Below are 26,691 nucleotides of genomic sequence, written 5' to 3' on the forward strand. Positions count from 1 at the left end.
TTACACATTGAAACATGTAGAGAAGAATCACTTACTGAGATTGCATATAAATTGTACAGGGGCTCCAGGCAGATGTCATTTCTTTGGTGAGGGGTGTCCAGGTCTGTGCTGACCTCTGTGTGTCCATTACTCTGACTGCTGTCTTGTACCAGTCCATTCACCATGATGACATCGCAGTCGCTGCTTGAGGCGTCCAGTGACCAGGTGTCTTGCCCATTTGAATCAGATGGCATCTGATTCTCCCCGTCCGTCACTGTGCCCTGCTCTGACTCGGTCTCGCTCTCCTTGCTATTGCTACAGGCATCCAGGTTTTCTTTACTGTTGCAGAGTCGATGCCTACTGCCCAGCTGTGGAAGACGCAGACGCCCCTGTTTCCGTCCTGTATTTTTGGGGCTGCTGCCAGGGCTGCTGTTTCTGCTCAATGGGCTGCACACCCTCCTGATAGAGCATGGGGTGCCTAAGACAACAACGCAGTGGTTAGAGAATCTCAACTAGTGTTCATTTAAAAGGTCTGCTAATAGAGAAGAGAGACAGACCTCTGCCAGAGGTGGGAGGACTGGCCACAGTAGTAGTGGAGATGGAGGACACAGAGGAGTCTCCTCTCTCCAGCCTCTGGAGCTCCTCTACCAGGCATTCGCTTTGGAGGCTCTGCAAGCTGCCCATGCTCTGAGCTACCTCCCGTGGGGTCAGGAACGCACTGGGGTCAAAGCTCTCGCGTGGAAACTTCACAATCTTCTGAGACTTAATCCACCGACCATTGACAAACTGGAAGCGTTTCAAATGAACAATCTGAAAAAGGACATAGAAAAAAATATATGTTGTAACCAAATGTTATTAAAATTACATTTATGTTATACAGTATGTTAAATGTCGCCTATTTAGCTCAAAAGATCTAAAACTATATACCGTAATAATAAACATAAATAAATAAATATATATTTTTAAAGATTTTATTAAACAAAAATGAGAAAAAAATGTATTATATTTTATCAGATCAAATGAGCTAAAAGGCCACAATTTAATCAGCCATTACTCCAGTCTTCAGTGTCACATGATCCTTCAGAAATCATTCTAATATGCTGATTTGATACTCAGTTATCATTGTTGGAAGTGCTGCATCATACATTTTTTGGAAATGTAATACATTTTCAGGATTCATTGAAAAAGTTAAAAAGAACAGCATTTATTCAAAATAATTTTTTTTTTTTTATTCAAAAAAACTTTTCTAACAATATAAATCTTTACTATCACTATCACTAACTGCTTTTATCAATTTGACACATCCTTACAGAATAAAAGTATTAAAAAGAAAGAATTTCTTTATTTTACTGACTCCAAACCTTTGAACGGTAGTGTATCTATTTTATCTATTCCTATATCTATTTTTATTTTAAATAAATGCTGACCTTTTTTAACTTTTTATACATCAAAGAATCCTCAAATAAGGTTATCACAGGTTCTAAAAAAATATATTAAGCAGCACAACTGTTTCCAACATTGATAATAAATCAGCATATTAGACTGATTTCTGAAGGATCATGTGACAGACATGACACTGAATTCTCGAGTTACGGCTGATGAAAATTCAGCTTTGCGACACAGAATTAATTAATATTTTAAAGTATATTAACATAGAAAACCATTATTTTAAATTGTAATCATATTTCATTACTGTTTTTTCTGTATTTTTGTTTAAATAAATACAGGCTTGATGAGCAGAAGAGACTTCTTTCCAAAACATCTTTATTTATTTTTTTATGTTTCCAAACTTTTGACCAGTACTATATATACACACGCATAAATATAATTTTTTATTTAATTTAATTTGTTCAGAGGAGGAGGAAACAAATCATTTGGGTTTCTAACCAGTACGGGGGGCAGCCTCCAGAGGTCCAGCTTCTTGGTGGCCAGGCGATGGGTCTTACACTTGGAGCAGTAATAGAGCTCATCCTCCCCTAACTCTTCTTCACTGGTGAAGGCTTTCAAACAGCTGTCCAGACTGATAGGCTCTGCCTGAGCACGCCGACTCTGCTCAACACTGGGATGCTCTTCCACTATCTGCTCCACATAAACATCGGCAACTAATTACTTGACAGACACAGTAACAGAATGAAATGATAACTACCCAAAAACACTAAGAGCTCTGGACTTATTTAAAAGATTTAGAACTAGAATGCAATTACATTTGAAGGCATTTCTTTTTAATGCACAATTAAACATTATTTGCAGACTCATCGTAAGTTATAAAAAGGTCAGTTCTGGTCTGTAATGCACCATAAAAGTGGTGCAAAAACCATGGGATTTTATTTTGTCATCTCCAATTTTAAACAACGTATTTACTATGACTCTGCAGTAGAGTATGCAATCAGAAAGTGTCTTTTGCAAGTAGCAAATGATAGATAATAATTAGCAGTTTATATCAGGAGCTCTTGCTAGAGGTAAAATAGAGGCAACAGACCCAGAAAGCAATTAATCATACAATATGATTTTAATGGATTTCTCAGCTGTGATGTGAGATGAAAGCAAACCACGGGGAATGACAGTACTAGCAGAGTAATCATTATGTGTACATCATGTCCTGCAGTGCAGCATCAGACTGGATGCAGTATAGAAAGACTGTCACAAAGCAACAACCCACTGACTGAAGTACTGAATATGCTGCTTAAAATCTGTGAACATCTGTAAAGCACTTACTCTTTCCTGTGAGGTCTGGTAGCGAAGGTGCAGGGCGGTGGGGTCCCAGTCTACAGCAATGTAGGCATTCCCCAAAGATGCTCTGTCTTCATTACAGTCCACCGTGCAGCCTCTGCAGAACCTGGCAAAGTCACGACAACCCTTGTCAGTCACGACAGCCCGCAGTGTGAGATATGTGCATGCACAAGCGCTGAACTCAAATGCCTCACCTGTACCAGGGACACCAGGCACAGGAATTACCATCTTTCTGCACCACCCGCAGAGTGAAGGGGTATTGGTAGCCCATACTGTCATCACTGGAAGAGAACATGACATGTCACATAACAGAGTAAAGGAACTACCTTACAGATGTGCACAGGGGGCCAAAACCACAATTTTTTTATTGAAACCTAGAAATGAATAAAATTTTAAGATTTTGACAAATTTAAAAAAGAGAAGTTAAGGAATAAAAAATATTTAACATTCTGCACTATTTTCTAGATCACTAATGGCCATGTGAACTGAAATAAGGAACTAAAGGAGCTGTGAAATTCAATTGTTATTATGATGCTATCATTTGCATTAAATCTGAAAAATGAAAAATCGAATAAATTTCACTAGGTCTTGTATAAAGTATCAAAAAGCTAACAGTACATTTGTCACTTAGGGAAATAGGATACAGAAATGACTGCACTAAAAAAGCAACCCACTCTAACAACAACTTTTACTACATTTTATTATCATAATTTATAATGTATATTATTGTTCAAAAGTTTTGGTAAAGTACAATTTTATTTAAAAGAAATTAATATTTGCATTCAGCTAGAACACATTCAATTGATTAAGTAAAGATATTTGTTACAAAAGATTTCTTTTGAACTTTCTATTCGTCAAAGAATCATGAAGAAAAAAATAAATCACGGTTTCCACAAAAATACAAAGCAGCACAACTGTTTTCAACATTGATAATAATAAGAAATGTTTCTTGAGCAGCAAATCAGCATATTAAAATGATTTCTGAAGGATCATGTGACACTGAATACTGGAGTAATGATGCTGAAAATTGAGCTTTGCCATCACCTGAATAAAATGCATTTTAAAATATATATTAATATAATAAAATGTAATATAATTTAATAATATTACAGTTTTTAGAATAATGTAAATTTATTTATTTTTGATCAAATGCAGCCTTGGTGAGCATTAGAGACTTCTTCCAAAAACATTAAAAAAATCTCGATGAACCTTTGAATGGTGTACTTCGGACAAAAAAACAAACAAACATCCAAACTAATGATCAACATCAAAACGCTGTGAGCTAGAGATGCCACTGACCAGTCTTGAGCGTGGTTGCTGGCTTCCTGTGGGGGCAGAGGGCTGGCAAGTCGGGACACCTGGATCCACACGGCATCATACAGGTCCTTTTTACTTGTGTGCACAGTGCATGGCACAATAAGCGGCATGCCAAACAGACTGGGCCTGTTCTTCTGAGAGGACAGGAAGTACAGCTCCGTCCGCATCTGAGGAGAAAGACCGGACACTTAGGATGCTTATGACCATCATGTTAAAGGACAATTCCGGCGCAAAATGAACCTAGGGGTTAATAACACATGGGTACCGAGTCGACCAAAGACATTTTCCAAAGACGGCTCCTGCCTGTATACGCGAAGTGTACTGTCTTTATAAAGTATCTTCTTATTAAACTGTCTGTACACTTACAAAGATCTCAATGCTTCGGTTTGCAGGCAGGGACTCTCATTATGCAACTGTGTTAGTGTGGGGCTATTTTGAGCCTTGTTAGTGGTATTAACTAGCGAATTTTATTTTTACTTACTCTATGCCCTATATACTAGCGTTATAAGCTAATCTGTGGTTCGAGCTAAAACTGGGTACATTCGATTATCATGAAAACACATCACAGAGAGCGGTCGACTCGGTACCCATGTGTTATTAACCCCTAGGTTAATTTCGCGCGGAATTGTCCTTTAAAGGGTTAGTTCACCCAAAAATAAAAATGAAAATAAAAATGTCATCAATTACTCAACCTCATGTCATTCCAAACCCGTAAGACTTTCGTTCATCTTCGAAACACAAATGAAAATATTTTTTTATTCAATCTGATTTCTGTCCCTTCTTTGACAACTACCACTTTGATACTTTAAAAATTTCACAGAGAATGTAAAACTAATCCACATGAATCCAGCAGTTTAGACCAAATTTTCTGAAGAGACTGGATCACTTAATATGATGAAAATTATTCACATATAAACATTAAATCAGCGAACATAAGCTCAGCCATACTTGCTCGACGCGTGAACCAAACCTCAGTGGTTCTTGCAGAAGCTCAAACATGCTGCGTGACACATGAGAATGAACCTCATTGGTTCTCGCACTTCAAGCAAGCATGCTTGAGCTTACATTTACCATATCTGATGTGTGTGTTGATGAATTTTTATGTTAAAAAAAGTTCTAAATTAAATCTGGCCACCATATGAAGCAATCGTATCTCTTCAGAAAATTTGGATTAAGCTGCTCGATTCATATGTATTAGTTTTACGTTCCCTTTATGAACTTTTTTGAAGAGTCAAAGTGGTAGTTCCATGGACTGTTAATGGAGGGACAGAAATATCTCAGATTTCATTACAATATCTTCATTTGTGTTTTTAAGATGAGTAATTGATGACTATTTTTTTTTTTTTTTTTTTGAGGTGGACACCCTTTCCGACCAACATTGAATATGAAGTGAATGCTCACCATCTTTCTGTGCATGGCAATGATGTAGCCAATGAAGGGGCTGTCTTGCACCGGCACAGCATGGCCATTAGGGATACCATTGGCGAGGGGCTTCTCGGGGGTACAGGGGACTACTGTGCTGGGCATGCCATTGGGAATTAGGCCAGACTTTCCAATGTGATTGTTTCCTGCTGTCCCGTTGGCTGTAGGTGTTTTTTCTAAAAAAAAAAAAAAAAAAAAACATTTTTTTTTATTTTTATTTTTATTAATAATAACAATATGGGTCAATGGCAAATAAGGGTGTCCATGATAAAGCAAAACTTCTCTTTTAAGGACCAAGAGAAAGAAGAAATTAATCCTCATTACCTGTTTGCACTGGAGAGGTGACTGAGGTGGGTGAGCCAGGCACAGGGATTTCAAATGCACAGAGGAAGCAGTTCACAGAGTGTCGCACCTTCTGGTTGTCCTGAGGAAAGTTCTAGATCAAAGAGAAGCATTTATTTAAAAGCCAGGCCACTTGGATTGTCTCAACAACAGTGTCTGATGTGGCGAGTTGAGCCGACCTTGATGTTGGATGTATGAACCTCAGCCAGTAGGATCTGCTCAGGTTTCAGGCTGCACAGCTCGCTCAGCTGTTTCTTCAGGCCCATGTACTTCTCATCCATGTTGAGACGGAGCCCGTAACGCACCGGAGTAGAGCCGTCAAGTTTGATAACTGCAAATCAAAAAAGCTTTTATGTGAGACTGCAGTACCTGCTGATGAATTTTAAAGTGTTTATGTTTTCTCTCTGCTTGGCTTTACCTGTGATTTCTAAGTGCATGTAGCTGTCCATGGGCAGCGGCAGTGATAGGAAGTTAAAGGGGTCGAAGCGGGCGCTGATGTGGCCGCAGGTCTTGCACTTCACCTGGGACCTGAGCTGCCCATGGAAGAGGTCCACCACAATTGAACGATTTCTCCGCAAATGGTTTTCCCAGGCCTGTGAAAGAGAAACACGCAGATGTCCTCAGGGTGAAGAAACGACTTTTCATCAGTGTGCCTATATAGGTTCATTTAAGAGTACTGAGCTAATGTATTGAGCCTGAAAAAGAGGAGTTTTGACACTAACCTCTGTGGCTACTTCATGATCTGGGCGTCCATCACTATCCTTGAGCTCCACGTACGGCTTCTCGTGCACGCGATTCAAGTCTTCGTGAAGCCCATCCAAGAGAAATGCCAAGAGCTCCTGGGAGTCTTGCTGCTGGAAGCCATTGAATCTCGGTGCATACTTTGCTATTGTCCACTACATAAATGTTAAAAAAAAAATTGGCATAAGAATATTTTACGTTAACATTTGGGTTTGATGCTCTTAATTTCAGAGAATTTCAAAACCCACCCTGAGTTTTAGAGGTGCAACGTTCTTCTGGGTGCCGCTCCAGAGTTCCTGTACCAAATCACCATAGCATTTGGCCATGTGACCACGCATTCCTATTGGATTGGTTCTGTCAAGGCAAGACAGCTCATTGGTAAAGAAGTATGATTGTGACCCATACAAAACGTATGATTGTGACCCATGTTGCCTTGGCTTTTGGCTTGCTTAGTTGGGGACATTTAATATTCAATAATATTAGTGATCTGCCTTACTTAAGGTGGACGTTGACGCAATTTTCTTTTAGAAACAAACTTTGTTGTATTATTTTCATGTTATCACTGTGAAGCTGCTTTGATACAATCTGTATTGTAAAAAGCGCTATATAAATAAAGGTGACTTGACAAAAGTTTCCAACTTGCATGAAAGTAGCGGCGTTTTGGAATTTCGTGGGCAAAAAAGTTCCATTGTCCATTCTTAATGGTCGATGCATCAAGCACTTCTCACACAGAAGTCACTTTTAAATCAAGCAACTTTCTGCTGGTCAACATGGCGTCACCAAGTCAAACACAAACACACTTTTTCGCCCTCATGTGAAACTAACACTCATGTGGATCCCTGTTGAAATGATTGGATGGATTTCGCCCACAAAATTTTTCAGAGCAACAGTAAATGCTTAACTAAGTAATTACAAGTGGTTTTGGTATTTAAAAAGGCACTGGCCATGTGTTCTTACCTGTTAAGCTCATAAAGGTGTCGCCCTGAGATGAAGTACTCAGTGAGGGGCTTGGTATTGCTTACACACTGAATGCTGGAGTTCATGAAGCATGTGTTACCCAGGTTACTCAAACCTGTGGCACCTTTCTCAGTAGGAACTGCAAGAGAAATGGGACAAAATGTTTAAAAGTTTTTTTTATATATATATTTTATTGGAATTTAAAAGTTTTTTAAGAGAGACTGAAGGTTTTGAATTCACAGGCACAACCACTTGAGTACTATCTCCATGAAGTTCAATTACTCAGTATTTCATACTGAGTTCGACAGCAACAGTGAGTCTTTAAATGTCAAAGCTGATATCTGTCTTGATTTGGCTTTTATATTGCTTTGTTATGTAATTGCTTCTTGGACTCTTGCTGCTTTTGTTCCTGTGTTAATAATCTACTTGATATGTGCTTTGATACAAGAAACCAGTCTAAAGAATTGTATTATAGTGGTCTAGGTAAGGTCAAACTCAGATAAACATTCTGGCATTTGTAGATGGTTTAGCCAGCCTCCAATTTGCATAGATTTTTCCAACACTTTCCAAGAACTCTGACATTACCTTTGTGTCTGTCGATTTTGCTGCTATTTGCAATGAAAGACATTTCCTCTGGCCAGCTCATATCTTTGTTTCGAACTGGAGAAAAGGAAAGATATCTTAATAATTTTTCCTTTTCCATCAGTACAGTCACGCATGGTTTGCAATTTAATCCACACTGCACAGCAAATGTGAAATGAGATAACACTTTAATTAAGATAGATAAATGTCACAGACATACCCTCAATGACTAAGTGCTGTTCGTCTTGAATTTTCAAACTTTCTAAAGTGTGATCTTCATCGTCCAGGAGAGTGAGGTAATTCTGATAAAAAGACAACATAAAACAAGATTAGTATACAGTATAAATGTATGTATCATGAATTATGATATTAATTTATTTGGGAAATATATTAATTCAGCCTTGGTGACCATAAGAGACTTATTTAAAAAAACATAAAAAATGGTAGAATTAACATTTTACAATTTCAAATTGACAGTCCTTCTCTAACAGGAAAATGGAGCAAAAATTGAGGGCTCATCCTGCACAACATAAAAAAGGAATAAAAAGAAACCAAATACAATTTAATTTTGTATTTTTACATTAACAATGTTATTAAAGCTCTATTTATTAAAACCAAGTATAAATCTCATCAAGTTAGTGTTTTTATGCATTTTTACATTTATTCCAAATAACTAAAGGCAGTAATATTTTAAACAATGTAATTTATTTGTAAACTGATGTTCAACTGTTCTTTTTAATAGCCAACTTATTTTCGGAGTCATCAAGATCTATAAAGACTGGTCACAGACACGAAGATGTACCTTTAATTTCAACAAGCTGATTGCTCACTAAAAAAAAACCCCAGTCATCATGTTTTCAGGCCATGTCAAGTTTGATTTTGACGTGACAAAGCGGTGATAAGTGGGTGAGTTGTTTACTCACTTTTTAATTAGTCTTCCCATTAACGCCATCATTTTGTTCATTCAGACTGAATGGCGAACGCAGAACACGCACAACAGTAAGTTGTGTCTTTTTTTGCGGGTGATTTATCACACAAACCAATCATATCCAATCATAGCACGATAGAGGCATTAACTCCTCTCATGTGACTTTCCCCCATTCATTCTCAACTACTCCCCACCAAACCCAACACACGCATTAGGGGGTCTGTTAAAACTCAATGGGCTCAAGGGAGGCAAGTAACTTTTTCCCGCTGTTGTCGCTGTTGGACAGTGTAACTTTAGAAAAACTAGTGATTTATACACTTTTCACATTTTGTTATATTTGTGTGGCTTTATTTTTGTTATATATAGATTATTTTCTCATCCAATTTTTTAAGGAAGCGCTGCTTCCTTGCCTTATCGGAGGAAACGGCCCTGCACTGAATAGTATGTAGCAAATCACAGTGATGTAAATAAAGCCTTCAATAGGAAATATGTGAACACAGGACTTTGGAAATTGAAGCATTTCCTCAGTTCACTGCTGTGAGGTATTTTTATAATGAGGACAGGTTTGCATATGAATGTCTCGGATCAGAGTTTGACGTTCTTTTATTCAGTATGTTAAATAGGTCCCCACTAGAGGGCTGCATTGGGGTCCCGCAGAACCCGCGATTTCCCATGTAACAAGAAAGGAGTCTACAAATGAAGTTCACCGCAGTCGATCAGTAACATTCTCTTCCTCCATAGCAAGCTAAGCCAAGTGATTCATTATTTCATTAATTCGTTAAGTATGTTTAATGGTTTTCAGTATTATTTATTTTCTTTTTGCTACATGTTAATTAGCTAGGCTACATTAACACCTGTTATTTCGGGGAGGTTTTTATTTCCTATTCATTTTATTTTTTATTTAATTTGTTTTATATTTAATTTGTTTAATATTTATTTATTGTATATGTAATTCAGATAAATATTGTGCCTTGTTTGGTTACCAGAGTTTAACTGTTAAGGTTAGGTGTGCGTGTTGTTAGTTACGGATACATTTAAAATGTTTTTAGGCTCCACTAGTTGTATGAAGTTTTGTTTTAACAGTTGATGTTTTATAAGGCTAATAAAAAGCTGACCGAATGTGTTTGTCATTTGTGGCGCTACCGTGCTAGCATTACTTTATCTTATGGTCGTCTTAATTAAACGCAAAATTTAATCTCTGTTATTCTGAACGTTTAGCATAGCCCTAATGTTCGTGTAATTTTTTCACAATTTCTGCAAGCGGTAACAGAATGTTTGAGGGTTCGGCTGGGAGTGGAACACACACGTTGTGGGAGAGGGCGGTAATGGTCAGAAACAGGGATTAAGAAAACAGTCCCGCGCAGGTCTCTAGTCCCCACCTCACTATTGTAGAGCCAGAGGCGCATGTCCTCTTCTTTTATGCGTAACCTCTGGGACAGGTAATCATGAATGTCTTTAATGGTGCCCATCCTGCTGAAACATCCCGTGTATGCCAGCACTCGCTTCAGAGGGGCATTCGGAGAAGGAACATTTCCTGTTTTGGGAACGAAGCACCTTTTAGCATTCTCTTTGTCACATGCAAAAAAACATTTACACATTTTAAATACAACGTTTTATCGTGGTTCCACCAGCTGTGTTGATATATATATATATATATATATATATATATATATATATATTCATTCAAAAATGAACATTAAAGAAATCATGGAGTATGTAAATGTAATTTAACTTACTATGCTAAATTAGTAAAGTAATAATTTTATGGTTTAATTTTAATGATGAAAAACGAGAAGATCCAGTCAATTCCATCCATATACCCTAGCATGCATGCTATTAAATCAACACAGATGTCACAAGGAGCACACAGATCAATATATAACATACACAGCACCAATACCTGATTGACAGACTGAGGATTAGTTGTAAGGTAGCAGCAAGAAAGGGCAAAGGTCATTTTCAAAGGGGACATTCATCAAATCATTAGTCTGGGTGATTTGAATTAAAAAAATAAAAAAATAAATCAAGGCAATTTTTAATTAGTCCAGTCTTGTGAAAAAATAAAATACATATAAGATTCATACAGCAATTATTGATTTCATAGAAGACAAAAATTGTTTTGAGACAAAAAAATAAAATAAAAAATTGGTAAGATTGCAAAGCAAACAATTACAGGAAATCAGCCAGAGAGCGCTCATCTTTACCCACACCAAACAGTCTTCTGAGCCAGACAGCCATGACTGAGTGACATACAATATTTCTAGTCTCGAAAACTTAAATATCTGGATCAATAAAAAAAAAAAAAAATTATTCAACATGGTTTTATAGCTGTCATGGTCATGGATTACATTATAGTTTTGTGTGAGCAAAATGTAGCATTTAACAAAAAATATAAAATATTTAATATAACCAATGTCATTTTATATATTTTATGTTTTCTTTGGATCTTTATTATTATTTTCTATTCTAGGCCGAACTCAGAAGATGAATCTGGGTGTTGGCAACAGGATTTGGCTCTTTAGTAATCCAGACAGGTCTTTTTGCTGAGACCGAGCTGGGTGCATTTTAGGAGATTAGAGAAACTGGTCAAGGCGGAGGTGGAGGGAGCCTCTCTCTTGCTGCAGGCTTACGTTACCTCGGGGCATATGTGGAGGGAACATTCGCAGGCTGCTCATACCCATATTAACCCAGATGTTAGACTGAGGGCTGCGTGTGGCCGGTTGCTGTCGCAGGAACAGAAGGTAGCGGGGGAAGAGCTCTAGTTCTGGGTGAACTGTGACTGTAGACATGATGACCTGAAGGAAGAAAAAAAGATACAGGATAAGCACAATGTATAGAGAAGAATGTAAAATGTTTTAAAAAAGAAGTTCACAGGCTAGATTGAGGCGACATTTTAAAGCTCTTTTCGTGGTCATTCCTCAGTCAAATTTTTAAACCCCTACTGCATACATCATGACAAAAAAAGTTTGCTTTACTATTCTTACATGAAATTGATATTACCAAAATCAAAAACTTTTTTAATTCTGAAAATGAATACTTGGAGAGGGGTCCTTTTAAGGTATGCTGCCAACATCAATAAATAATATTTGTAATTACATTTAGTTTATAATTTTTTACTAAAATAACCAATATAAATTACCAATATAACCAATATACCAATATAAATTAAGAGAGAAAAAAGATATTTATAAAAAAAAAAAATTACGCAATTTTTTATTTTGTACAAATAAGAAATATGAAGTATGTTTTTTTTATGGGGAAGAATCAAATTTTTTTTTTAAAGGGTAGTTCATCATGTAAAACCTCCAGAATGTAACCTTTTTACTGTTTATTTGACAACATCTCTTCATTATTAACCATTTTAAGGTCATCTAATATGAATCATGTGCTAGTAAAGTGAAGAAAATGAGTCTGATACCCAGACGCAACACTGTCCAACAGAGGGTTAAAAGCATAGCATAATCTGTATTCAGGAAACAGGTTTAGTAATATCTGACACAGTTCATGTGACGCCTCATGTTACGTCATCAAGATCATTGTGTGTCAAAGCAAAAAAGCCAAAGCAAATAGCATTCATTGAAGCTCAAATTAAGTGCCTATGGTGGGACATGGAATACATACCGGTCGGGGGAGGCTGACGTTGGCCCCATACCAGTGATAAAGTGCCCTCCATACCGGCTCTGGCACAGTCTCAAAGTCCCGGCTAGCCAACAGCTGTTGGGACTTCTTCAGCCGCCCTCCCTCCATAGTCAACGTGGGTGCCTGGACAAAACGGAGTCACACACTCAAGGGGAGTTCATATTGACAGCGATTTGCAATGATAAATTGTGGGGCCCTTCAGTGAATAAATCACAGGTGGTGTAAGCGTCCTTCACCCAGCTCTTCTCTTGTTGACTGAGAATGGGAGGTTGGATGAAGGGGTGGACAGGACCAAAAAGGTCCCTTTTTGACTTTACAGCTGCAATGTATTGTGTTATGTAAAGAAAGAGTCTGATTATATTGGACATTATATTATTACATAACTGCAAATGTGTTTGTGACAAGCCATTACTGAAGCAAGCAGTTTCATACAAAATGCTTTTAGCTTCATTTTCTAGAAAACAAATGTTACAGACCATTTATCACAGGATTAAATTGTTCAAGGTGATTTTAATTTAAAAATGGCATTTTAATGTATTTTTGAGCTCTCCAAAACTATGATTAGATGGAATAAAAGAAAAAAAACCTTCCCCAACAGGCTGATTCAATGCACTTTGGTAGTTATTTTGATGGGCAAAAGGATTAGCAGTGGCTTCCTGGTTTCAGTGGGTGTTCTGAGCACACGTACACTCACCTTCATGGGTTCGGTGGTCACCAGAGGCTGGTTGTCGATGGCACCGGGCCTCTGTGTGACCATGCTGTTGGGCAAATGGCCATTGACACTGGAGAAACACTGGTTGTTGTTGTCAGAGACGTTGTGCTGCCGAGCGAAGCAGACGTCTGTGGCAGAAGAACTGATGTGTGGAGTCAGGCCTGAGGAAGTGTAAATAAATGCTGTAATGGAGGCCGAACACTTCTTTTCAGCCTTCATGCCTTTTTATTGGACTAGACCACTACCAAAGTAGAATAACTGGCTGTATAACTAGTGTTTTTCTGAGAAAAAAGTATGTGAACTTAGCATGTTTCCTAAATATCTGCAAACATATTATGGTATTTTTATGCTTTAGTACAGTCAAAAAAACACACAGCACCTTTAATATATTTGTGGAAAACGTGATAGTTTTTTTTTTCAGGATTATTTGATAAATAAAGGTAAATCTTATGCAACAATGTAAATGTATTTACTGTCACTTTTGATCAATTTCCTACTAAATAAAAGTATTTTTTTATTAAAAAAAAAAAACTTTTGAAAAGTAATGTATGTGATAACTGCTAGGCCACAGCTTAAACCATATTCTTAACAACGACTGAGTGTGTACTTACTATTACCAGTGCTCTCCGAGGCCTCTGATGAGCTGGAGATGTTATCAGGAAATTTTTCCTCTGGGGAACTGGGAGAACGCACAACTATTCCAATTCTGTTCAGGACAGGCTCTATAGGTGCTGTAGACTGAGAACTTCTCATCCCACTGCCCTGAATTGATGGCTGCTCTACGACAATCGACTTATTATCCTGTTTAACACAATAGATTGTATATCAAAAAAACCTGTAAGCTCCATATTGTCAGTACTTTTTGGCCGGTTGATGTCTGAGAGAAACAAGGTCTAGACTGATATGTGTACTATAAATGGGTCAGATCAGTTTACTGTTTTCCCTGTTGTCCAATTATAATTTGAAAAATGGTCATAATTTACTCATAATTGACTGAGTTTGTTTAGATAGTACAAAACAGTACAATGTACTTTTATTTTTTTTTAGAAGGAAAGGAAAAAAGACATTTAGATTTATCATGATATGATCCCTTTTCATTGTTATGTAGAGGCTGCATAGACATAATGCTTACTCACATATCTGACATAGTCTTTCCACTGCTGCCACCACTGCATGGAGATCAGAAACCAGTTCTGACTGGGCTGTAGCCCATGCCTGCTCTCCCGCTCCAGCCAACCCCTGTGCCGTCACAAAATCATTGTGGATGACAAACAGTCAGTAAAAGAACTATAATATTTACACACAAGCACCACAATAAACCAACAAAACATTCCTTCAGTCATTAGATATCAATAATAGACTTAGGGAGTATAGCCAAACAATATGACACAATGATGTGGTACAGTATTTATAGTGTCTTTTTGAGCACCAACAGTCCAGCTAGAAAATCTAATTGAAAATGAAATTGTGTTCTCAATCTCTGTCTGACTTTAAACGCTGTTAGAGGCAACAGAGGTACAATGGATCCTTATAAACAGACAAAGTCTAATCATGAGGATCGTGGGTGAGTGAAATACAATACAGCCCTCATAAGGCTTGTTTTAAAACATTGAGAAAGTCCTCAGTAGGACGCTTTTGAAAGGAAGCCGAGTAACAGAAAGTAATAGGGTGAGTAAAGAAATACTGTGTCCTACTCTCACCTAATGATCTGGCCTTCCTCTTCAGGGGTAGCAGGACGCAAGCCCAGGACGATATGACACACCTAATGATCAACAGATCAACAAGCCATTTAAGGCCAGAATCAAGATAACAACGTACATCTGCTGCACTGGCTGCACTTTGTATTTTGTTACTTTGTCCAAAAATACTGTATGTAGGATCTTACCTGAAACAGCAAATTGAGGAACTCATTGGCGAGGGCACTTTTCACGCTCCATATCTGATAGTCCTCCAGTGTTAAGTGCCCGTGCTGTGAGTAAAACACAAGACAAATGTTTGAGCACAGATGACGCATATAATGTCCTTAAATATTGGATCTAAGAAAAACCTTAAAAAACCTTAGGGAAAAAACAAACAAATGCAAGTAATGTTTATTTAACTCAGAAATAAATGTTATTTATATGCCAATGTTTTATTTCATTTGGTAAAATTTATTTTGAAACATAACATTTTAATTAAAAGGGAATTTACAGTTTTTGCTGTTGCACCGAAATTGGTATCAGCAATGGTGAAAATTAATTGAAATTGATATCAACTAATTATTTTTTTTAGCATGACAAATCTACATCGAAAAGAAAGTCTAATTACTTTTGTTGTGTCGTGCATTTTCAGTATGTCCTCTACAATGTCTGACACGCTGGAATCAAACTCCTGAAAAATAGAGATACATAAATCAGGAAGTATCATCATGAAATCTATAACTGACATGAAAGGTTTCTATTAGATGCAAGACATACAATGACAACTCAGGATGCACAAATCAATAATGAATTGATTTGTGTTTAATTTAAATGTATTATCCCACATTAGTGCATACCTGCAAAAACATGATTGCATCTCATATGCATGAATCACCTCATAGGCATATCCACAAACATATATAATACTAAGGAAGTAATTTGTTTAGCAACAAAAGGTTAATCAAATAGCTAAACCGTATCATGTGCTTATTGCTTTGTCTGTGGACTTAAGTTCGATTAGACACTTACGGGGAGGGTATCTGTACGGTTGTCCTTCCACACTTCCAGCAGCGCCACCACCATCTCATGGATCTCATCCCTGGACAGAACTCCATCCCGATCTACATCGAACACTTTAAAACAAACTGAAGCAGACAAGAAAGAAGAGATTTAGGGCCAGATTTACTAAACAGGGCAAATTAGCGTGAGAGCGCAATTCCAAATAAGGGCAGATGGGAGTGGAAAGTTCTGCGAGTGATCTACTGAAGACACGCAAATTAAAGAACACAGACGCAGATCGTTTCCATAATGACCAATGCAATCTACCAAGAGCAGTGCAAATTAGTGTCTGGTTTAAGACACGCTTTTTTGGGCGTTAAATAATGGTGCAAATACCAGTGAATTGACTAGCGCAAACCTTAGTAAATTGCATTGCATGATTTATTTAAATACTCTCCTCCCATTAATTGTGCATCTGAAAGGGAAACACCTACAAATTCATATGCAATAAGGTGAGCCGCAAAAATAACTGTCCACGCCTTTTCAGCGCTATTTTTTCACTGCGTGTCTTTAGTAAATCCTGACAGTAGTTTTTTAACGGCAAAAGAGGGTTTGCACTGGCACAAGCTGTTAGTAAACCTGGCCATTGACACACCAAGCCGACGGTCGGCCATCGGACAATGTTGGGCCGTTTTTGAGCATCGACCGACTTCTTTTTTTTCGGTGTGTTCCGCACCGTTGGCTCTAGTCGAAATCCGTCTGGGTTTTTCCGGACGATTCAACATGTAGAATCAGCGCCGGGCCGTCTGTCAGAGAGAGAACTCTGATTGGCTGTTCAGTTTAGCGAACGAGTCAGTGCAATAAGAGCAAAAGTGATGAAAGTGAGCAAAGAAGTCATGACGGCACAGACAGAAGGCTGTTCTAATTTCAAATCATCTTACCTGTGCATTCCACTGGGCGAATAGTTTCATAATAACATGAGCGGAGTGGAATAAACTACTGATCAGCATGATTGATATTCAAAATGGTAAGCAAGTGCTGCTTTGTTTATAGTTTGTATACCTACATTCTTAGTTTCACTTCGCTTCTTTGAATGACGAATATATCTGCTTAAATAGACAGTTATCTCCTTTACACGTAGGCGCAGAACACACGTGCTGGCTGACAGTCGGCTGTAGTTCTTTCGGTGTATTCAAGCACAGATTTTTTGCCCCGACGCGAGGCGACAAAACAGTCGGCTTTCCTCAGCGCTAGTTCTTTGGCGTCGGTTTGGTGTGTCCCTACCTTTAGATGGGGAACTTTTAAACATTCATTTAAGAAAAAACATATTTAAATAACATTTTTTATTATAATTTGTGCATAAATAGTGGAAATATTATGAGTGTATTTAGAATACTGATTATGCTAGCTAAAATAGCCTTAAAGGATTTTATTCCAAAAATGTTTTAAAATGTTTGAAGAAACACCATAAAACAATCCTACATCAGCTGTGGAATGAGATGAACAACTAAGAGAGGATGATAGGAAATGAAATGCTTACACTTCTGCCTCTCTGCTACAGGGCCCCGACAGCAAGCTGAGAGCCCGCACGATATCTCCTTAAAGTCAATATGATTGTCCCGATTCTCATCAAAGGCATGAAACAAGCCTGGAAAATGGGAGAAAATGTCAGCATTTAGATAATCTTTTATCACACATGATCCTATAAATTTCAAAAGCAAAGTCATACTTCTACTAAAATAAGATGGGTGCTTTCATGGGTGCTGCAAATGTGTTCAAAGCACACGGCTAGCAGGTGGATGTATGAGTGAGTGTTTGTGTGTTTTAAACCATTTGGGAACCTTTTAAAATTACTGTAATGAATTCTGTCTTGCCTTCACTTAGCGATGCATGAATAGGGGGCGAGACCAGAGGGACAAAGGTTTCCAAATCAAAGCGGCCTGTCCTTGATTGGGCTTTCAGCAGCCAGTAGCGCTTTTCCAAGTCGATAATGTCCGATTCTTCTACTGCAAGAAAGAAAACACAAGAAATCAGATTCTCTGTAAAAAACAAAAAACAAAAAGATTCTCTGTGAAATAATCTTTTAATGTGCAGTGTCAAGGATCAGTTGGGCATGTGCTCCTTGTGTAATTGAATATCAGTCATATATTTCTATGTAATGACTCCATTGGTAGTCATTTAGGGAGGGACTGTTTACAAAAAACTGTTTTGACTGTTTTCACCCCCATGTTGTTTACCCTCATGTTATTAAACCTGAAACTACAAGTTGAAGCTGAAGTGCTAAATACAACTGAAATAAAAATAAAGCTAAACAGAAATACAAAAAACTAATAAAAATGACAAAATAAAATAAAAATGACAAACAAAATAACGTTTAAATAAATAAATTAAATGTTTAAATAAAAGCTATTTGAAAATATTAATAAATACTATAATATTATAAATATATTCTGAAACAACATGACCACAAAAGTAGATATTTTTATGAATAACACCACAAGTAAATAGACATGTTCCTCATATAAAGCTATCATATGGTTTCAAAAGACTTGGAATATATCACACTAGTCTCTAGTCATATAGTTTTATGGCACTATTTTGTCATTTTACAAATTTTTGTAGCTTGTTATATTGCAAGAATTGTGTTGATATTCACTACTTTTACAGCATATAAGTTTGTAATGACATGAGGGTGAAAAACTACTTTCAGCCTCAATAAATAATTTCATTTTTGGATGAATTATTCTTTAAACAGACACTTAGATGGATCATTTTTTTAACATAATAAATTAGCTGTTGCAGACTGTAAATGGGCTCCCATTATGATTAACATGGTAACACTTTACAATAAGGTTCATTAGTTAACTACCTTAGTTAACATGTACTAAGAAGAAACCAGCATTAATTAATCTTAGTTAATATTAATTACTAATACGTTATTAAAATCAAATGTTGTATTTGTTAACATTAAGTTAATGAACTGTGAACTAACATGAACAAACAATGACCAGCTGTATTTTTATTGACTAACATTAACAAAGATTAATAAATACAGTAACAAATGTATTGCTCATTGTTAGTTCATGTTGGTTAATACATTTACTAATGTTAACTAATGAACCTTATTGTAAAGTGTGATCATTAACATTTATGCCAAGTGATTACATAACATCTACTAGGTGAAAGCATGGCTCAGGTTACCCCCCTCTGTAAAGCCATATATAGTCCAGTCTTTTAGTTTGTTAAGCGGACCTAGGTCAACTCCTCTTGCTTTGCAATAATCTCTAGCTTAGGCTAATAGGATTAGTCTTGCACCTCCTACACTGACCATCACACATAAGGCAAGTGTCAAAACACAGGAATACAAATCTGATCTTTTGTTTAGCCTGACGTTCATTTCAGACTACTACACTCTATTCAAAACACAATACATTTCAGAGAATGCACTCCATAATTAAATAAATAAGCAAACTGATCCAAACAAAAGTATGTCCTAGGGGTTTCTCGGGACAGGAATAAAAGGCATCTTAATGAACAGGCTCTGGATTGCCCTGAAACTCCTCCGTTATCTCAGACTGCTGCAGCACAGCTAAACCTCTGTGGTTTGACGGACAACTGGAAGTCTGAATGGATGGGCTCAATAGTCATTATTTCCCATAGTTCTCTGGGAGAGCAGATCTACTGTCTGAGGGCCGAAGACTGAAAGACCGTAGCGGCCAGAAACACAGAAAACAGTCTGGGGATCTATAGGGTTACAAACCATCCCGCCACGAATCACGATCAATGACTCTGTGTCATTTCAGGGGCAGTTAGGAGAGGAAATCTATCTTGACAGTAGTCCTAAAACATACTTCACATCCAGGATGCATTTACAGCCAAAAAACACTTAACAAATTTCCCTCTGGAATGAAGCTTCATTACAGTGCACCACTTAATGCAGTGAGGAATAATTAGCATTATTCAGAGCAACATTATTATTACCTAGAACAATAATTAGTGTACAACTTTAAGGAACTGAATAACTGCTTGAGTGTTATTCACTGTTTGTGCATTGGACAGCGACTACTAATCTAACACTTATTATGCACCGTACAGATCAGCAAACCTGAATGTTTACAGCACATCTTAAAATGAGACACCATGTGCAGTTTATTTCAAGCTTGCTGTGGCTTATGATATCTTCTTGTCCAGCAATGCATCATGGCAGGAGGACAGGCATTGTTTCTTAGGCTATAGCACGATGCCGTCGGGCCTTCTCAAGCTGTCAAACCCCATTTCACCTATTACTTGAGCTACGTTTCTATTACTTTTCCTGCTGTCCTGTAACAGGGCACAGAGTGCAAACAGTCCATGACAAAGCCATTACAGGTCTGGACTGAGACACAATGTCACACTTATGTATTCAACATCACAAACATTAGCCATCTCTCTTGGGGACAGAATCAGTGCCATCTTTGATGTGTTGTTTTGATGTGAAAGTGTTTGTTATTTAAATGCCAGTGGGAATATGAGATTTCATTCTATACTGTAGGAAAAAAATAACAGCAATGATAAACCCCTTATTTAGTTATAACCTCACATTGAAGACATTAAATAGAATATTTAATACTTTTAAAAATGAAATTAATTATTTAATTTTGTTATATATATATATATATATATATATATATATATAGAGAGAGAGAAATTAACTTTCAACTTTTGTTACAAACATTTTCTTTTTCAAATAAATGCTGCTCTTCTCATTGATCTATTCATCATTCATCAGTTTCCACAAAAATATTAAGCAGCACAACTGTTTTCAACATTGATAATAATAAGAAATGTTTCTTGAACAGCAAATCAGCATATTATGATTTCTGAAGGATCATGTGACACTGAAGACTGGAGTAATGATGCTGAAATTCAGCTTTATCATCACAGGATGAAATTACATTTTAAACAGATACTTTAAAAAGTAATATTTCGCAATATTACTGTTTTTACTGCTTATCAAATAAAGGCACCCTGGGTGATACTTCTTTCAAAAACACTTTAAAAAAAACCCACCTAATTGACCCCAAACATTTGAACAGTAAATGTATTGGAGGTGTGTATTTGACAAACAATGTGTCCATAAAGCTATATATATAGCTATATATATATATATATATATCTCTCTCTCAAGAACTCACCTAATGGAGCGATTCTATCAGAGTGGCAGCAGAAGAACCATACCATATTCCACTGCACATGTCACAGCTCTGGCTGTTAGATATGGCATGTACCATGACAAACTCCACACAAGCTGCCGCTACGTTGGTAAAATACAGCTACTCTCCATCTCCGTATGCAATCCAACTCCTTTCTTTCTCGCAGATTATTGTCATCCAGTCATCACTTTCTTCTTTCTGATAGGCCTCTTGCCAGTTTGCACTTGGCCTGGTGTGAGACATATTCTGGACAGTGCATGAACTCATAAACCCATATACGCTCAAACAGATCATACAGATCATGACTACTTCACACTGACAGTACACACACAGCCCTCTCACTGAGCTAAGAGGATAATCTGGAGCGGGCCGCAGATTACAGTGCGTTGCCCAGGTAGCTTCTCTGATTGGCCAGAGATGGAGAGCCAAAGCTGTCCTTGATTGACAAACTTATTCTAATTTTACTGAGCTATTTGCATAATCACTTGCTTTTGTGTTTTTTGACTTTCTACCTTGTATCTGAGAATGAAAGTATCTTGCCTGGGTAACAGTGAAAAGAATGAAGCCCAACCTTCTGCATTCATTCTGTAATGAAGAAACATGCTATAAACCGAATCGATCATGGTCTTACTAATACACAAAAAAGCACATAAATTAACCTTCCAATAATGACTGTATACAGTCAATTGATTAATGACAAAGGCAAACAACTGCTGTGTATGCTGTTTCAAGTAACCAATAGCAACTGTTTTAAATCACAAACAGAACAGGAGGCATGTCAATATTGGCTTGCTCCTGCCCAGCATTAATGGCAGTGCTCCAAAGCCTACTGAGTTTAGCCTACCTAGACAGCATAATCAATTCCAACGTCTGAACAAACTGAATTGGTTTTCACAATCACATTTCCAGTAAAAAATGCATCCTTAAAACAACATATATTTTCCATGTAAAATTGTACACCAGACAAAAAACAAAAAAAAACAAAAAAACTAAGAATTGTTTTGTTTGGTTACAGTGTGGGAGTCAGTTTTTGTAAACACAAAGACACCTCAATGCCTGGTCAATTTAATGCAACAAGAGTATTTTGGGATAATCTAAGAAAAGGGTAAAAATTAGGGCTGGGTATCGATTCAGATGTTCCAATTCGATTCGATTTCGATTCGCAAGCTCTCAATTCGATTTTGATTCTAAATTCGATTTCGATTCTAAATTCGATTTTCGATTCGACTCAATGAATAGATTTATTACAATACAAATATATATATTTTTTAGACATTTTTTATCTTAAATGTTTTGTTGTTAAGAGTTTATGCTACACATGGAAGTTTGATTTCAATCTTTGAATTAAATTGGGGAAAAAAGTAGCACAAATAAATACAATAGAATAAAGGTACAAATAAAAAGAAAAGTTTTTGGATAGGTCTAACACTAGTATTCAGAAATACTACTGAAACTGAATAAAGTAATCAAATGTATAATAACACTGTATTTAATTTAGTCAGGGCTAAAAGACTATACACAGGCATTTAATCCTGATTCCTTACAATTAAAGCTATCTTTTGTTGTTTTGACGACAACATTAATGACAGACACATATGGCTGCGTTCACTTTGCACGGATCCATTACGGTTTCATTATACTAAAAATGTAAATGATAGATAGATAAATAAATGAACGATACAAACAACATGATTATTGTTATATTGTAGCCAGATTTATTTTAAACAACATCAGAGTATTTTTGAAATATTAAAATTATTTATGATTTAGTCATTAGTTACCTATTCCTTATTAATTGAGACACTACATGCAATATTTATACTTTAAAAAATGTATGTCAGTTAAACACACCTAAACAGCCATTAAAAAAAACTTTAAATTATATACATTTAAAATAATAATTATAGTATTATTATTATAAATACTAAAATAAATGGCTATCACAGTGTGTTCACTTGTAAATGGGGGTCAATTGAGTACACCTAAAACTGCAAACATTACAGACTTGAAGCCGCTTCCCACATTATGATTTCATGACAGCAAAAGCACTGAGTGACTGAGCAGGAGGGAGATCTTCAGCACCTAAATAAATCATTGTCTCCATAAGAAGAGCGAGGGCTCAGACATTCTGTCACTGTGCAGGCTCAGGGTCTCTGAGAGAATACAGCCATTTCCTTCGCTGTGTCAGTCTGGTTTTAATAACTGGGTGGCAGTGACAGCTGCAGCAGGGCCGAGTGTGTGCAAGTGGTGTGGAAGCGTGTTCACTGAGTGGGAAGTGTTGCCTGTCACTCGCCATTATCTCACACAGATGCCTCTCTCCCGGTGGAGGGCAGGCCGACTGATTCGCTGATGCCTTCTGTGTGTCGGGGGGAAGAGGGAAGTGGACAAAACGAGACTTGCAACTTAAACATCTGCAGCATAGACTATCAAAGAGCAGATTACTGTCAGCCTCAGCGACATACAAAGTCACTAGTAAATTTAAATAATAACTTAAGACTAAGTCACTTAAACAGATTTCTTTAAACGGATGCCTCTAAAGTGACAAACACTGAGCATATCTGCATAAAAAGGCAGTCCAGAGAGCATATTCAGAGAGTAATAACAGTAAACTGAAAAGGAAGTTAAAGGGGAAAACACTAAAATACTATAGAATTCTCCATAGAAAAGTTTTTTTTTTTTTACAATAATTTACACATTTTTCAAGGCGGACCCATCATGAGCTCCAAGACTGATGGTATATTTTCCTGCAAAAGCCACAAGTCAGTGTGATTTTCAACAGTTGCCAAATTCCAAATTAAGAACTAAACAACCCGTAACTCTGAAGAAAGATCTTCCTTGATTCACCAATCAGAGAAGTTGCAGTTACCATTAGAAACGAGACCAGATTAATCAATTCAGTCTCTACACTATCAAACAACTTATCTATGTTTATATATTTTAATGTTTTGCAATACAGACTGGAGACTGGATTAATGGATGCTAAAAATTCCACTTTGCCATCACAGGAATAAATTACATTTTATAATATAATAAAATAAAAAACAGTTATTTTAAAATTGTAATAATATTTCACAATATTACCGTATTTACTGTATTTTTGATCAAATACATACATCCTTGGTGAGCATAAGAGACTTCCTTCAAAACAATTAAAAATCTTTTGAATGGTAGAGTACACCAATAATTTTATATTGTACAGTAATTTTTTTCTAACTGTAGTTCAGTTCCTTTAAAAAAGTGCACAAGTTTATGGTCTTGTACCCTCCTCTTTTTCAATTATTTTTTTTACTTCAAATCAATCCTCAGAGATGTTGGTTTAGTTCAAGGCTTAGCACAAAATCTAAAAATAAATAAAATAATTGTAATCGCTATGAAGAAAATGAATGGAGAAAAATCCTTCCAGACCCAGACTGAGAGTATTCAAAGAGTACAGACATAGTTTTGAGAGTGTATTGAGAGGAAGTATTCAGAGAGTACCCCGAGAGAATAGTGACACTTACAGTGTGTGACACCTGCCAGGGTTTGATAGAAGGTGGGTGTGTCGCTGTCGTCGGTCAACGTGACGCACACGCCACCTGACAGCAGCCAGCGGGAGAATGTGAAAGCATCTTTATTCTGCAGGAGCCAGCTCTTAAACTTCTCATAATTCACTTTCTCTCCCTGGACAGAAACAGACACAGAAACACTATAAATAATCACCAGAGTACAATTCTCTAATGAACCCATGACCAATATAAAGTGCATGACAAAACAGTGCAGAATTGAGAAGTTGGACTGTGTGCTTCCCCTTGTTGAGCGAAGGGGAAGTTCTCTCATTATTAATATGAACTGAATTCTTTCTGCTGTATGCAGATACATTTGTGCGAGTGGTTTGGGTAAAGAGATAAGAGAGAGTCTTTGAGCCGCTGCCAAGAGATAACCAACTAAAGTGCTGCACTGGGTGGCTTTCCCCTAAATCAAGAAGTGATGCAGGACGAACGAAGGCTGAGAAAACAGTGCAACTGGAAGAAGAGCTAATAGAGAAATAGGGGGGAATGTAAGTCACAGCCATATTACGTGACCTTGTTGGCTTCAACATTTGCACTGTCAACCTTTTAAGCTTATTATTAGAGCTATAATACAGAGGAAGCTCTCTCAGTAAACACAAGTTTAAATAGGGCCAACGGTTCAGAAGGTACTGTATATATAGAATTTGGCAATCAATGAAATAAGTGTCTGAAAAAGATTGTTTAAATAGGCATGTAATCCATTTATCAGTGAACAAAATAGTCACACATATCTACACATTTCTTTCAAAAGCAGCCTGCATTTCTATTGACTTGAAATCCAAAAGATGACATGACTATAGCCATGTTTCAATCCAAGTTGTCTTATTTATGCAATTTAATTAGTGAAATATCAGAATATTGCAAATAAAATTCATCTTACCACATTCATTTTTTTGCTTTTTGGAAATTATTTTATTTTATTTTAGGGCTGTCGATTTAAAACGTATGTACAGCGATTTAACACATTTAACGTGATGCAGGCCAACAGGTCACTGCATGATGTAGCCTTCAGAATGCAGTTAGAATGCCCTTAAAATTCAAGATATTGGGGCAAAAATGCCCTGGCCTGTATGATTTTTTGTCTCATGTTTTTATCACAAGTAATGAGCACAATATCACACAAGTGCTGTTTTTATACCAAATAGCTTGAGTGCTAATGTGATATTGATTTTATATAACACTTCAATAAATGAGCAATTAATATTGTGTTATATTTTAGAGACAATATTGTCAATTTTTGCTAAATTTTGCCAAGGAAAATATCACCTATAAAGCCAGAGCAGAACTGTTGTGCGTCTCCAAACACACAGCAGTGTTTCATTTTTGAATAAATCCGCCTTTTGAGCCAATCATTCGGTTGAACCAATTATTCAATTGCCAATTAATAAAGAGAGCCATTTACTTAATTCATGAATGAATCAGCTGTTTGAACTAATCGAATGAATAAATGACTCAATGACTTGAGACATTTACTGCCACCTAATCGAAGTTTTAGTTTCCTATTTAGAGTAATATTTCATTTGAAGAAATAATTTCATATTTTAAAGATTCTGTTTATTTATATTTACTCTCCCTCATGTCGTTTCAAATCTGTATGACTTTCTTTCCTTTCTGGAACATTAAGAAGATATTTTGAAGAATGTTGGTAACCAAACTGTTTTAGTCTGTCAATATATTTAAATACTAGGGGTGTAACGGTACGTGTATTCGTCCCGAACCATCACGGTTCGGTGCATACAGTCTGACAACGAATACAGTCAGTCACAGGCGATCCACACTCCAACCCAGAAGGGGGTGAGTGGTAATGCAACGCTGTTTGCGAACCGCCACAACAGGAAAAAGAGCAGAAGAAGAAGAGACAATCTATGCACCAACCCAAAACAAGAGCTCAGATTGCATGCAAGAGCTTGCTAGAAGCCTATAA

General features: G+C 36.8%; 1 protein-coding gene across 4 annotated transcripts in view; it reads right to left on the reverse strand.

Moving 5' to 3' along the window:
• usp32 (ubiquitin specific peptidase 32) overlaps window positions 1-26,691 on the reverse strand; it is a 49,653-nt gene that overhangs the window by 2,134 nt on the left and 20,828 nt on the right. The window contains exons 5-32 of one of the 4 annotated variants that reach the window (XM_056263417.1): window positions 24,720-24,879; window positions 17,902-18,033; window positions 17,568-17,675; window positions 16,058-16,173; window positions 15,657-15,719; window positions 15,235-15,318; window positions 15,050-15,111; window positions 14,486-14,588; window positions 13,967-14,150; window positions 13,332-13,510; window positions 12,620-12,760; window positions 11,634-11,793; window positions 10,378-10,532; window positions 8,291-8,372; window positions 8,074-8,148; window positions 7,489-7,627; window positions 6,780-6,885; window positions 6,513-6,686; window positions 6,209-6,383; window positions 5,970-6,121; window positions 5,773-5,884; window positions 5,428-5,624; window positions 4,009-4,193; window positions 2,904-2,990; window positions 2,695-2,815; window positions 1,867-2,058; window positions 537-789; window positions 36-457 (exon numbers count right to left, since the gene is read on the reverse strand). In XM_056263417.1, the coding sequence (XP_056119392.1) occupies window positions 36-457; window positions 537-789; window positions 1,867-2,058; window positions 2,695-2,815; window positions 2,904-2,990; window positions 4,009-4,193; window positions 5,428-5,624; window positions 5,773-5,884; window positions 5,970-6,121; window positions 6,209-6,383; window positions 6,513-6,686; window positions 6,780-6,885; window positions 7,489-7,627; window positions 8,074-8,148; window positions 8,291-8,372; window positions 10,378-10,532; window positions 11,634-11,793; window positions 12,620-12,760; window positions 13,332-13,510; window positions 13,967-14,150; window positions 14,486-14,588; window positions 15,050-15,111; window positions 15,235-15,318; window positions 15,657-15,719; window positions 16,058-16,173; window positions 17,568-17,675; window positions 17,902-18,033; window positions 24,720-24,879 (4,119 nt within the window). Of the gene's footprint in view, window positions 1-35; window positions 458-536; window positions 790-1,866; window positions 2,059-2,694; window positions 2,816-2,903; window positions 2,991-4,008; window positions 4,194-5,427; window positions 5,625-5,772; window positions 5,885-5,969; window positions 6,122-6,208; window positions 6,384-6,512; window positions 6,687-6,779; window positions 6,886-7,488; window positions 7,628-8,073; window positions 8,149-8,290; window positions 8,373-10,377; window positions 10,533-11,633; window positions 11,794-12,619; window positions 12,761-13,331; window positions 13,511-13,960; window positions 14,151-14,485; window positions 14,589-15,049; window positions 15,112-15,234; window positions 15,319-15,656; window positions 15,720-16,057; window positions 16,174-17,567; window positions 17,676-17,901; window positions 18,034-21,201; window positions 21,518-24,719; window positions 24,880-26,691 lie in introns of those variants that run through there. The other 3 variants (XM_056263418.1, XM_056263416.1, XM_056263419.1) reach the window with 3 other exon arrangements.

Source organism: Rhinichthys klamathensis, unplaced genomic scaffold, assembly GCF_029890125.1.
Source record: "Rhinichthys klamathensis goyatoka isolate OS25496 unplaced genomic scaffold, OSU_Roscu_1.1 h1tg000206l_1, whole genome shotgun sequence".
Classification (NCBI taxonomy): Eukaryota; Metazoa; Chordata; class Actinopteri; order Cypriniformes; family Leuciscidae; genus Rhinichthys; species Rhinichthys klamathensis.